Consider the following 14484-nt stretch of genomic DNA (forward strand, 5'->3'; position numbering starts at 1 on the left):
AAACCGCGGCACGACCCGTGTTTGAATTAACTGCAAGTTCACCGCGTGTGGAGAGCGGGCCCGAACGCCCACCTGGCTGAGACCCTGCAAGGGGACTCACCAGGGGCCAATCCCAAGGAGGGCAGCGTTAGGAACTCATTTGAAACATTGCCGCGGCTCGTTATGAAAATGACAGCTCCGAAGAGACGCCGCTTGTTTAGTTTGGAGGAGACGGAAAAAATTTGTGTGAGGGATAATTTTTTTCACTTCACACAAAAATATCTTGGAATGAGATGGCCAACTGTAGTCTTAGTCTACTGTCCATAATCATTTAGAGATCATATTCTCCGCCGCTCGCATGCGGGAATATTTAAGACTTGTTAAGAAGTGTCCGTCCGACTTCCAATCGGTCACCTCATCTGATCAACTTTTTGTGTGAAGTGAAACCAACACACTCCACAGTCCACTCTGACCCCAATTTTTGTTTTTAACCGACAAGCGACGAGATTGATCGGTTAACGTTGATACGGTCAACCATCGGTCAAACGGTCATCATCCCTCGTTCAGACTGTAGATAAAGTAGTGCTGTAGTCGTCTGAGCAGTCACCAGGCCTCCCTACAGACGGGGGTTGTTCACTCAGACGCGTTGCTCTAGGAGGTTGGTATCGGTGGGGACCACATGGTCTTAACTGGCCCCGCCTTCTTTAACCTCCACCGATATACATCGGCGTAAATGTTCTGCCGATATTAAAACTTTAGAACTGGGGTTGATTTATTAGCCTGATCCCCTCTTTATAGATCCTCTAAAACCTTTATACAGAGCACATCCACGTTAACACCGCCAACACTAACGGGGTGACATCATGTTCTGGGGGGGGGGGGGTACTCACGGTGAAGTCCTGAAGACCAGGTTGCGGGACCCCCGGCGCAGGGCCATGAGGGCAGCGCTGGGGTGATTGACGATAGCTTTCTGGGGCCGCGTGGGCGGGGTGCTGCTGGCCACCGGGGGGTCCTGCACACACACACACACACACACACAGGTCAGGACTCTAGTCTAGTTCCATCGCCAGGTCTCTACTCTAGTTAAGCAGATATGTGTATCCAAAAGCGCACCATGCAACCTCAAGCTCGTTATGTAATCACTTCTTCAGAGGAGTTGGCTAAAAATAGAAACCCATATGGCGGGTAGGAGTGGAAATAGCAACAGAATAACTTGATGCTGGTCGCACGTGTTCCGTTAAGTCACAAGCCTCCGCCGTGAACATATGTGAGGATCTGGGTCGCTCCCAGAGAGCAGACACGCCCCGGCAAAAAATCTAAACAAAAACTTTACAGCCGGCTGGACAGAGTTTTAGACGAGTCAGCGAACCAGCACTTACTGGGAAGCGTTGGGATTGGGGCTGTTCTGGGACTGCTCCTCCAGCTTCAACCCTGCAGCAGCGCGTCCCGGGAACAGTGTTTATCCTGGAGAGGACGGGAGAATGATCAGGTCGAGGCTACCTGGGGTAGAGACCCCCAGCCGCCCCGGGTAGAGAGCCCAACCTGCCCCTTGGTAACGACCCCAAAACAAAAGTTTTAGCCCAGGACTCGAGAAATTAAAATATGCTTGACGCCTCAAGCATAATTGTTACCGTGAGCCTCATAACAGAATTGTCAAAATGATGGCAAATTGTGATATCTAACCTAACTCTACTCTCCTGACGCGCTGAATCACCGTGCCCCATTGGCTTTATCCTAAGCCAATCAGAGTGCTTCTTCATTTCGTAATCACTATCTGCCTCAGTCATCTATTTGACTAAATAAAAGATGAACCTTAAAACATAACTTAGGCAATTATGCTATGAGACTAACGTTATGCAACACTGCAAGTAAAGACAAAAGTTAAGCATCCAAGTTAAAGTATAGCAAGTAAAGCAAAAAAAAAGTGAGATTGTGTCAGCGTTGATCCCCGGTGTTCGGTCTGGTGTAAACATTAGCCGCTTGATCGTAGCGCAGCGCTAGGTCGCGACCCACGGCGGTGTACGGTTCGCGCCCCGGTGTCTCTGTGGGGGGGGGGGGGTCTCACCTGGAGGTGGGTCACGAAGGAGAGTCTCTGCCGGGGGAAGGGCTCGCAGCCCTCCCACAGACAGTGGCCCCGGTAGGCCTCCTTGCTGCCGTGGGTCGTGGCCCCGTGGTAGAACACCTGCGACGGCGTCTCAAACCACCTGCGGAGAGAGAGGGGCGTCGTCAGGGTGACGGGACACACACTTAACCCCCCCCATGAAGACTGTAGATAGCACGGCTCCTTAAGGTGCTGTAGCCGTCTGAGCAGTCACCCAGACCTCCCTACGGACGGGGGTTGTTCACCCAGACGCGTTGCTCTAGGAGGTTGGTATCGGTGGGGACCACATGGTCTTAACTGGCCCCGCCTTCTTTAACCTCCGTATACTGCGGCGGGGAAGTGAACCCCGAATCGCGACTGAGCGAATGGATTGGACGTGAAATCCATCACGTAAAACGTCTGGATTCCTTTGAATCGATTCCGAAAACCTTTTTTTCTGTGAGCAGCGTATCAAGGAGACTCTTCTGCCACCATCTTTAATTATAAAATCTCATTTTTAATCATCGTTACTGGAACATTGCAGTATATATATTGAACCGGAAATGAGTCACACTTGGCAGTGTCCACCCAGATGTGGTGAGACAGACAGACAGACAGACAGACAGACAGACAGACAGACAGACAGACAGACAGACAGACAGACAGACAGACAGACAGACAGACAGACAGACAGACAGACAGACAGACAGACAGACAGACAGACAGACAGACGACAGACAGACAGACAGACAGACAGACAGACAGACAGACAGACAGACAGACAGACAGACAGACAGACAGACAGACAGACAGACAGACAGACAGACAGACAGACAGACAGACAGACAGACAGACAGACAGACAGACAGACAGACAGACAGACAGACAGACAGACAGACAGACAGACAGACAGACAGACAGACAGACAGACAGACAGACAGACAGACAGACAGACAGACAGACAGACAGACAGACAGACAGACAGACAGACAGACAGACAGACAGACAGACAGACAGACAGACAGACAGACAGACAGACAGACAGACAGACAGACAGACAGACAGACAGACAGACAGACAGACAGACAGACAGACAGACAGACAGACAGACAGACAGACAGACAGACAGACAGACAGACAGACAGACAGACAGACAGACAGACAGACAGACAGACAGACAGACAGACAGACAGACAGACAGACAGACAGACAGACAGACAGACAGACAGACAGACAGACAGACAGACAGACAGACAGACAGACAGACAGACAGACAGACAGACAGACAGACAGACAGACAGACAGACAGACAGACAGACAGACAGACAGACAGACAGACAGACAGACAGACAGACAGACAGACAGACAGACAGACAGACAGACAGACAGACAGACAGACAGACAGACAGACAGACAGACAGACAGACAGACAGACAGACAGACAGACAGACAGACAGACAGACAGACAGACAGACAGACAGACAGACAGACAGACAGACAGACAGACAGACAGACAGACAGACAGACAGACAGACAGACAGACAGACAGACAGACAGACAGACAGACAGACAGACAGACAGACAGACAGACAGACAGACAGACAGACAGACAGACAGACAGACAGACAGACAGACAGACAGACAGACAGACAGACAGACAGACAGACAGACAGACAGACAGACAGACAGACGACAGACAGACAGACAGACAGACAGACAGACAGACAGACAGACAGACAGGACAGACAGACAGACAGACAGACAGACAGACAGACAGACAGACAGACAGACAGACAGACAGACAGACAGACAGACAGACAGACAGACAGACAGACAGACAGACAGACAGACAGACAGACAGACAGACAGACAGACAGACAGAGCTGGGCGACTGACCGTTTACACGACTGCCACAGACACTTGAAGTTCTGCCCTGCTTTCCTGATGGGCTCCGGGGCGGCGGCAGGGGGGGGGCCGGGGCTGCCTGCCGGGACGGGGGCGGCGGGGGGGGGGCCGCCGAGCTGCAGGAGGGGGAGACGGGTTAGGGACACAGTTCACCTCAAACACACACACTGTAACCCGTTAAAGACGGGTTAGGGACAGTTCACCTCAAACACACACACTGTAACCCGTTAAAGACGGGTTAGGGACACAGTTCACCTCAAAACACACACACTGTAACCCGTTAAAGACGGGTTAGGGACACAGTTCACCTCAAACACACACACTTTAACCCGTTAAAGACGGGTTAGGGACACAGTTCACCTCAAACACACACACTGTAACCCGTTAAAGACGGGTTAGGGACACAGTTCACCTCAAACACACACACTTTAACAGGTTAAAGACGGTTAGGGACACAGTTCACCTCAAACACACACACTGTAACCCGTTAAAGGCGGGTTAGGGCACAGAGTTCACCTCAAACACACACACTTTAACCCGTTAAAGGCGGGTTAGGGCACAGAGTTCACCTCAAGCATCCACACTTTAACCGTGTTTTTGTTAACACCAATTCTAAGTAAATCTGAAATTGAAACTGAAACTCGAACACCCGATTAAAATAACATTGGCATCCATGTTTATCGTGTTACTAAAGCACCTGTAGGGTGTAGAGTGCTACGAAGAATGTCTGGACAAACAATATTGATAGTTAAAACACAGGGACAAGATAGTGAAACCATTACTTTGCGATTTCTTTTCAGAAGACAAGAGTCCTCTTCTATAAACTTGATGTAACTTATGGTTTCTTTGTGGTGACAAGATGGAGGCGGTGGGCCTGAACTGAATATAAAGTAGTGCTGTTGTCGTCTGAGCAGTACCCAGGCCTCCCTACAGACGGGGGTTGTTCACTCAGATGCGTTGCTCTAGGAGGTAGGTATCGGTGGGGACCACATGGTCTTAACTGGCCCCGCCTTCTTTAACCTCCATGTGCTCACCGGGGAATCGAACCCCGGTCTACCGAGTGATAGGCCAACGCCTTGTCTCTGAGCTAATGGATCGATAAGACCTACAGCCCGTGTCTGGATTAAGTTCCCATCGATAGTGAGAAAACAAACTGCTCTTTATTCACACAATGAAACGACGGGCAGTTTTTAAAACCTACATGAATAATGCATGTCTTACTACGCATATAACCATCGCATAGAAACCACACATTTCATCACCCAATGCATTTAAAAACAGGGCGATTTGGGCACAATGTAGACTCGCTGCAGTGTGAATCGCTCGCTGACGAGTGTCAGGATCAGCGCATGGATTAACACGTTTTAAACTAAATGTTTTACACTGCCTACAGATAGCCTTCATTGATTGATTCAGCTTGAGGAGGTTAACGCGGTGAGGGGAAAGGATTCACTGCCAGTATTGATGTGCAGCTGGCACACACTGCCTTCTAGGGCAGTTCAACATATCTAAACAACGAGAAGGCTAATTTGACCACCATGTGGAATATTTGTGATCAATACCTCCATTAAAAACAGGATTTAAAAATGCAGAAATTAATTAAAACAGTTAAATTGTATAAAGTATAAGAACTCATTCTCTGTGAAACCATTTTCATTTCCTCCCTGTAGTTATATAGCCGTATATACAAATGATCTACTGGAAAGAAGGTTTCTACAATAAACATGAAAATACCCACAAACCACCGGGCCTAGCAGCACTCAGCCACCCGGGCCGGAGGAGCCTGGGGCCTCAGGTAGAGGACAGGGGGGAGGGGGGGACTCAGGTAGAGGACAGGGGGGAGGGGGGGACTCAGGTAGAGGACAGGGGGGAGGGGGGGACTCAGGTAGAGGACAGGGGGGAGGGGGGGACTCACCGGGGGGCCAGCTGCCTGTGGGGGTGAGCAGGTCCTCTGCAGAGAGGCCTTCTCTATTGCTACTTTGGCTACTGTGCTTGGGTCCGTTCCCGCGGGCACCGCCACCATGGTGGCGGTGCTGCCCGCGTTGTTGGGGTCGCTGATGGTGATGATCCGCACGCCCACCTTACTGGGGACCACCGGGGGCCAGTCCTCGGGGCCCGAGGGCCGCTTGAGGCCCCGGGGCTCGGGGGCCAGGCCGTTGGCCGAGGCGGCGGCGCGGGCCCCTGGGAGGTAACAGTGATGGCGGCGGTGGGGGGGAGGGGGGCGTTGGGGAGCAGCCGCTGTCTCAGGGCAGGGAGGGCGTGGCCGGGCCCCGTGGGGCCGTTGGCGGCCGCCGGGGGCCCGTTGGCCAGCCGCTCCGCCTGCGGGACTTTGGCCGCGTCCTGCTGGGGGCCGGGGAGGGGGGAGCCGGGCCCTGACGCGCCCACCTCCCCGTTCCCCACGTACTGTCTGGAAGCCACGTGATTTGGAATGTTTTTGTTGTGGGACGCCGCCGCCCGCCAGCCGTCGCGCTCCACGTCGCACACGCCGTTCACCAGCGTCTTGCCGCCGTCCCCCGGAGCCGGCCTCCCGTTGGCCCCCGCCACCGCCGGCCCGTTGGGCGCCGCCGTGCCGATCCCTGAGTGGTGCGACGGCAGGCCCGCCTCGGCGCACTTCCTGCCGTTCAGGAGCTTGGCGCCGGGCGGGGCCAGCTCCCCGTTGCTGGCCGTGCCGTTGGAGGAGCCGCCGTCGGCCACCGACGAGTTCTCCATCACCTCGATCCTCCGCTCGTGGAGGTGCAGCCCCGCCGCGTCCTTGGCCTCCTCCTCCTTCTGGCAGATGATCTTGTCGCCCCTCAGCGGGCCCGGGGCCGGGGGAGGGGGCGGCGGCGGCGTGGCCGGCGCGCGGTAGGGCGTCGACCCCGCGGGGAACGGGGGCGGGGACACGCCCGGCGCCACGGCGCCCTGGCTGACGGCGGCGGCGGCGGCCGACGTGGTGAAGCCCGTGCCGGGGACCACCGTGAAGGTGACCTGCCCCCCCGCCGCGGGGCCCTGGATGACGGTGGCGGCCCCCGGGCTCCCGGCCGAGAGCACCTGGCCCGGGAGCAGCTGCACCGCCTGGAGGGGGGCCCCCCCGCCGCCGCCGGCCTGGAGGGGCCCCGGGACCAGCTGCATGCTGAGCTGCTGGGGCTGCTGTGGGGGCGGGGGGCACTGGGCAGTGTAGCTGGCCTGGTAGACCACCTGCTGGGCGGGCGCCGTCGGGCCTCCGGCGGCGGCGGCGGCGGGCGGGGGCACCTGGGGGGCCGGGAGGATGAGCTTCCCCCCCGGGGTGCTGGGACCCCGCTTTGGAAGCAGAAGCTGTTTGATCAAGCTGGACTCGGCGGAGGTAGGTGGGGGCGGCTGGGCCACGACCTGGAGCTGCTGCTGCTGCTGCTGCTGCTGCCGCTTCAGGGACAGCATGTGGCTGACCGTCTGCGGCGGCTGCAGCTGGCCGTGGGGTGGTGGGTGGGGGCGGGGCGGCCGCGGGGGGGCAGGGGCCCGAGGGGGAGCCGGGCGGCCCCGCCGTCGGGAGCGTCTGGGCCGCGCCGGGGTTGGCCAGGACGATCTGGTGGAGGGCGGGCGTGTAGGCGGGGCTCTGCTGCTGGGTGGCGCCCACCATGACCACGCCCTGCGGCGGCTGAGCGTGCGGGACGGCGGCGCCGGTCGCCGTCGTCGCCGCCAGACCCCCGGGCGGGGGCGGCGCCGGCTTGGGGGCGATGTTTTGGAAGGTGACCCGCGGCGAGCCCTGGGCGCCGGACACGCCCGCGATGGTGAACACCTGGCCCCCGGCCACCTGGAAGTTCTGGATGGAGGAAGAGCCGGGGGCCGCGGCGTTGGGGGCCTCGGGCTGGGGCGTGGCCCCCAGGGGGGGGCACACGCCCTGCACCCGGGCCGTCAGGATGTGGCCGGGGGGCACCTGCTTGAAGAGCGTGACGGGGGCCGCGCTCGGCGACTGCTGGGGGTGATGGGGGTGAGGAGGGGGGTTCTGGGGACTGTGGTTCTGGATGACCGCCGTCGACGCGGGGATCTGGAGCACGGGGCCCGCGCGGAGCTGCTGTGTGGCGGCGGCCAGCGGGCTGGGGGCCCCTTGCTGGGGGCCCGGGTGCCGCGGCTCGTGCAGGGTGAACGCCACGGGTTGGGGGGTGCCGGCCGGGCCCCGCACCAGCTGGGCTCCCAGGACTAGAGGGCAGAACGGGGGGGAAGAACAACAACAGGCGGTGGTCAGTGATGGGGAGACGCTTGTGTGTTAGGAGCCGAGAACGATCCCAAGCACACAATAAATAAAAAACAAAACGAGAGCCACTATGACCAAGACTGCTGATGCCTTCCGAACAAACAAAAAGTGACCCAACGATCGCCCTTTCCGAACTTTGTTTCCGAATTCGCTGGCTCACCTGCACCGAGTGAGTTAGTAAGCTGTCGGATTCGGAAGGAGAACCAAGTTCGGTAACTTTTATTTGTTCGGATTACAGCAGTGGTCCATTCCCAACCCTTTTCGTCAAAGTAATGCAGACACTTCAAAGGTGCGTGACGGGCGCCGAAACGTCGACAAGCCATCGAGTTTGCGTCGATGACGCCACTTGTAGCTTGACTGCGTCAGTAGTGGATGCATTCGTCACAAACTCGTGTTCAGCACGCGTATGGCGGTTCGCTCCGGTTCACCTCGGGTCCTCTGCGGCCTGCGACGCAGCTTCCCTCCTCACTACATCCTCCCTTCCCGTCTCCCCCCTCCCCCCCCCCCCCTGTAGTACCACCGCCATGCCACACACTCTGAGAAACACGGCTTTACTTAGCGACGAAGACCGCCGTGCACATGCCCCACCTGAGGGGGGGCGCTACAGCCTCGGCCATCATCTGGGGGGCCGGCCGGCTGCTGCTGCTGGTAGTACAGCTGGATGGGCAGGGGGATGGCCTTCCTCCTCATCCCCCACCAGGAAGATCTGCACCTGGCTGCCCGGCTTGGCGTCGTCCTGCCGTCGCATGGTGTGGTTGGGGAACACCGTCCTGTGGTGAGAGGGGGGAGGCAGTCACTCATCCGTTCATCCAGGGCCACTTTCAAAATAATGAGTGCAGTTTTGGGGGGATTATCCGATTCAAATCGATACGGCATGTGCCCTTACATGTGCCCTTACATGTGCCCTTACATGTGCCCTTACATGTGCCCTTACATGTGCCCTTACATGTGCCCTTTTCCTGTTGATGCTTGAAGCTTCAAACAGCAGGTCAGTCTCATGTTGTTAATGGACTGCATTAAGGTGTGAATACAAATCGAACCCCATGGGACAACAACCAAGAGAGGGCCTACAGACACAGAGGTGTGGTGGGTGGGTGGGTGGGGAGGGGGGGGGGGGTGTGGTGTGTGGTGTGTGTGTGTGAGGCTGACCGTAAGCATTTCAGGAAGCCTGTGGGAGTTCAGGATGTTAGTGCGGCCCATCTTGCTGCACGTGTGCCAGGTACTCCGAGTACACCTCCGACCGCGACACAGACGCCTCCGCCTGCACCTCAAAGTGGGCGTTGAGCCTGAGGGAGGAGACATGTTGTGTGAGACATGTTGTGCGAGAGGTGGGCGACGGTGGACGCTTGAGAAGGCCGTGTTTCAGACAAGCTGCGGATATTGGATTCAGATGAGAGGACACAATTCAAATGTGGAGGTTGAGGGAGGATTAAGGAAGGAGATGCGCGTTGTTGGTATGCGACGGCCTCACCACTGTAGCGTAAACTTCTCCCCGTCCAGCTCCACGATGCCAGGGGGTGTAGGAGTCGCCTGGGCTGGAACACGTGTTACTGGAGATGGAGACGGAGACGGAGACAGAGAGAGAGAGACAGGGACAGAGAGAGAGAGACAGGGACAGAGAGAGAGAGAGAGACAGGGACAGAGAGAGAGAGAGAGACAGAGAGAGAGAGAGAGACAGGGACAGAGAGACAGAGACAGAGAGACAGGGACAGAGAGAGAGAGAGACAGAGACAGAGAGACAGAGACAGAGAGACAGGGACAGAGAGACAGGGACAGAGAGACAGAGACGAAGAGAGAGACAGATGAAGAGAGACAGAGAGAGAGAGAGAGAGACAGGGACAGAGAGACAGGGACAGAGAGAGAGGGACAGGGACAGAGAGACAGAGACAGAGAGAGACAGGGACAGAGAGAGAGAGACAGGGACAGAGAGAGAGAGAGAGAGACAGGGACAGAGAGAGAGAGACAGGGACAGAGAGAGAGAGAGAGACAGGGACAGAGAGAGAGAGAGACAGGGACAGAGAGACAGGGACAGGGACAGAGAGACAGGGACAGGGACACAGAGACAGAGAGAGAGACAAATGGAGAGAGAGAGACAGATGAAGAGAGAGACAGACGAAGAGAGGGACAGATGAAGAGAGAGAGACAGACGAAGAGAGAGACAGACGAAGAGAGAGACAGAAGAGAGGGACAGATGAAGAGAGACAGATGAAGAGAGACAGATGAAGAGACAGATGAAGAGAGACAGATGAAGAGAGATACAGAGACAGACAGACGAAGAGAGAGAGATACAGAGAGACAGACAGATGAAGACAGAGCGATACAGAGAGACAGACAGACAAGAGAGATACAAAGAGGGACAGACAGAGAGAGAGGGACAGAGAGAGAGAGAGACAGAGTGAGAGAGACAAGACATATTAGAGACCAATAGGATCCGAGCCACTGCAGCAGTTTGAGTTGCAGATGGAGCGAGGGGAACAAAGCCTGATAATTACCTTGGGATTATTAACAACGCATTTCTCTGGTTTTCCACCAGGTGTCAGAAGGAGACGAGTGATAGGATTACGTAGCGGTAAGACTCTGCTACAGTGCTGTGTTTATTTGTCCCCATGACCCACGCGGTGGTATTTTTACACATAGTAACAGAAATGGAAAATCTTCCCATTATTTTTGGACGTCCATTAACCTACTAATGAGTCAACGAAGGAGAGGTGCGGAGTAGGGATCTGGTAGACACAACATGCCCCCACATCTTCTGTGTTTAGACTAACACAGGCCGTTTGGTGACACCGATTCCCGAAGTGTCAAGACTATGGGGCTGATGCTTGCATGGTGGCCCTCTCCAAGCCCAGCCAGGGTTACCGACACGCTCTGGTTGAGTTAGAAATGCTCTTTCACATCTGACTCCAACAGATACTTGGATAGACTAGGAATATATACTCTGATGATGCAAAAAAATTGGTTGCTTGTCGTTTTTTTATTCAAGGGCATTTAGCAAACGCTTTATCCGCGGTTCATACACATATTCACACACGAGCGGCGGAGTCAACCCCTCAAGGCGACAGCCAGCTCGTCGGGAACAGTCAGGGTGAGGCGTCTCGCTCAGGGACACCTCGACACTCAGCTAGGAGGAGCCGGGGATCGAACTAGCACCCTTCTGTTTACAAGTCAACCCGCTGGACCAAATATCACACATCATGTTTTGCATGACTATTATTGTATTAAAACTCTGGTCGTGATCAGGACGTTACCAACGCCCAGCTCGCTAGATCCGTACGACCCACTAGGGAGTGGTGCGGGGACACTCACCAGGTAGGGGGGCCCCGGGGGCCGGGACAGGGGTCTGCTCCACCAGCTGGGGGCGCGCCTCGGCCGCCTGGCCCGCGCTGGCCTGGTGCTCGATGAGCCGCACCGCCGTGAGGGCGTCCGGCCCGAAGGTGTGGAGGTCCACCGAGACGAGACGCACCAGGAGGTCTGGGGGGGAGACAGAGGAGGAGGGGGGGGGGGGGAGAGAGAGAGAGAGAGAGAGGGGAGACAGAGGAGGGGGGGGGGGAAGAGGGAGAGAGAGGGAGAGAGGGGAGACAGAGGAGGGGGGGGGGGAAGAGGGAGAGAGAGGGAGAGAGGGGAGACAGAGAGGGGGAGAAGGAGGAGGAGGGGGGGGAGGAGGAGGGGGGGGGGGGAAGAGGGAGAGAGAGGGGAGACAGAGGGGAGGGGGGGAAGAGGGAGAGAGAGGAGACAGAGAGGGGGGGGGGGAGAGGGAGAGAGAGGGAGAGAGGGGAGACAGAGAGGGGGAGAAGGAGGAGGGAGACAGAGAGGAGGAAGGGGGGAGACAGAGAGGAGGAAGGGGGGAGACAGAGAGGAGGAGACGGAGGAGGGGGAGGAAGAGGGAGAGAGGGGAGACAGAGGAGACAGAGGAGGGGGGGGGGGAAGAGAGAGGGAGAGAGGGGAGACAGAGGAGGGGGGGGGAAGAGGGAGAGAGAGGGAGAGAGGGGAGACAGAGAGGGGGAGAAGGAGGAGGGAGACAGAGAGGAGGAAGGGGGGAGACAGAGAGGAGGAAGGGGGGAGACAGAGAGGAGGAGACGGAGGAGGAGGAAGAGGGAGAGAGGGGGAGGAAGAGGGAGAGAGGAGGGGGGACAGAGAGGGGGAGGAGGGGGGAGACAGAGAGGAGGAGGAGGGGGAGACAGAGATGAGGAGACGGAGGAGGAGGAGAGGGGGAGGAAGAGGGAGAGAGGTGGAGACAGAGGGAGATAGGTTCAGAGGAGGAGTGGAAAACATAGAGGGGGAGACAGAGAAAGGGAGACAGGGGGAGAGACAGAGGGTGAGACAGAGGGTGAGACAGAGGGGGGATAGGGGTGAGTGGAAGTGAAGAGGGGGAGACGGAGGTGGACAGGAGGATACGCGTGAGTCTCAGACGTGGGTACCGATCGCGGGGGCGTTTCATCCTGATAACTACCCTTGACTCGTGGCCCGCTGATGACACTTAAGCGCACTTAGCGGTGCGTTCGATGGCAGACAGGATGCAGAATGTACTCCACGCTGGAGTACGCCTGGACGGAAAAACAACCGGCGCGCTCTCCGCCGTTCATTACCTCGCTGAAACCCGCCCACGCGGTGGTCCCTGCGGCTGCGGAGCCACACGGTAAACACGCTCTCTGACTCGGTATATCTGACCGCTGAAAGCTATAACCCCCTCATATCGCTCTTTTAGTCATGGTCAACGTCAGAGAGATGTTCCACCGTCGATACGAGAGACCGTCGGAGACATGGGCATCCACTTTGAGACACTTTTTCTAGGTTTAATTTAACCCTATGAAACAAAGCTCCTCCCAGCCACTGACTGATCATTTCAACTCCATGTTCCCCTCGTCAAACGAGCCTTCACTCTCTCACTGACACATGCCAGAGGAACGGGACCATATTGCTTCTGATCCGTCGCTCCTTGTCCTGGCAGCCTGTCGGCCTGTGATCAGACGTGGATCTTCACCCCCCCCCTTCTCCCTGCGTCTCAGACCTTTTCTCCCCCATACGAGCCAGGACTCGCCACAGACAGTTTTGGCAGGCATCCGCCTTCAATTCACAGGTCAAAAATATAAAAGTGTCGTACACTCCTACACACTCACGTCTGCCAGCGGATGCCTGAACAGTCTGTTTGCTTGTTGCGTCGCACTGTGCGAGCCAAATCTTGCATTGAGTATTCGGTCCATCGTTTCGTTATTCCTTCCATGTTGGATGAATGCCTAACGTTTGTTGTTTACATTGCATACCAAGGACATTAAATATACCCCGTTTCTTGGAGTATGCGCCTGTCTTTTAAGTACGCTATAACCTGTGCAGAACCTCTACCAGATGCTACCGTAGTGGGCATAAAAAACATAAGAAGCTGGAACTGCGAGGATTTCAAATACCCCATCAAAATACACCCCCCCCCCCCCCCCCCCCCCCCCGGGAAGTTATGAACATTGTGGGTAGCCAGGAGGCCCAACTTCTGCACTTCAGCACAGTATGTTGTCACACTATTACGGAAGTAAAGTTTGAGCACAAACGTGCTGCTTCAGGCACTTATTGAGTGGCGTTCTCAGTGGGCGCAAATACGCCCCCTGGCTCAGACTTATATTTTTCTAGCTTAGCAAACGTAAAACATGTATACATATTTAATATAGGATTCTCAAGGAAAGGGCAAAGTCGAAAAACCATGATATCACCCCTTTAAGACCTAAATAAAACAGTCAAAAAGTTTGCGAACCACTGGGTTTAATTGTCCTTCCGGGACGTAAACTATGGACTGAGTCTGGCCTCTTCTGGAGCGGAAGACCTTGGCTGATTTGAGCACGTTTTAACCCGTGCAAAACCTCTTCAAGTTTAGTTGATCGGTTTAGTTGAGGACCATGTGCAGAACAGTTTCTATACCAGAGTGAACTGAATAGTTAAATTGCATCAGTGGTCCCCGGATTGCACGATGCTCGCGTCGGGGGGTGCGTACCTATGCTGTGGTCCACCGAGGCGATCTTGGAGCAGGGGATCTCGCCGAGCTGGGCCAGGAGGTAGAGCACCTCCAGGGAGGACATGAGCAGCATGAGGTCGGGCAGCGTGAGCAGGGCGATCACCTCCCGGTACGAGTCCCGGTCCACGTACTCGCAGATCAGCACCGCGTTGTCCTCCGCCTTGCTCAGGTTGCCAAGGATCTCCATAGCTGCGGGACGGGGGGGACGGGGACGGGGACGGGGGGGGGACAGGAGAGAGAAGGTTTAGCACCCCGGTGAGCGTGCGTACCATATAGGCTCAGTCCTGAACGCAGCGACCCGGGTTTGAATCC

At 56.3% G+C, this 14484-nt stretch overlaps 1 protein-coding gene across 1 annotated transcript in view; it reads right to left on the minus strand.

The window, feature by feature from the left end:
- Positions 1 to 6: 6 nt before the first annotated feature.
- Positions 7 to 14484, minus strand: part of arid2 (AT-rich interactive domain 2) — a 30521-nt gene continuing 16043 nt past the window's right edge. The window contains 16 exon segments of the mRNA XM_060048767.1: positions 7 to 991; positions 1355 to 1416; positions 1419 to 1443; positions 2045 to 2183; positions 3956 to 4080; positions 5880 to 6125; positions 6128 to 7411; positions 7413 to 8110; positions 8735 to 8867; positions 8869 to 8944; positions 9324 to 9346; positions 9348 to 9386; positions 9388 to 9460; positions 9646 to 9724; positions 11481 to 11645; positions 14152 to 14361. Coding sequence (XP_059904750.1) covers positions 866 to 991; positions 1355 to 1416; positions 1419 to 1443; positions 2045 to 2183; positions 3956 to 4080; positions 5880 to 6125; positions 6128 to 7411; positions 7413 to 8110; positions 8735 to 8867; positions 8869 to 8944; positions 9324 to 9346; positions 9348 to 9386; positions 9388 to 9460; positions 9646 to 9724; positions 11481 to 11645; positions 14152 to 14361 — 3503 coding nt within the window. The 3' untranslated portion in view covers positions 7 to 865.

This window comes from Gadus macrocephalus, chromosome 4, assembly GCF_031168955.1.
Source record: "Gadus macrocephalus chromosome 4, ASM3116895v1".
NCBI classification, from domain to species: domain Eukaryota; kingdom Metazoa; phylum Chordata; class Actinopteri; order Gadiformes; family Gadidae; genus Gadus; species Gadus macrocephalus.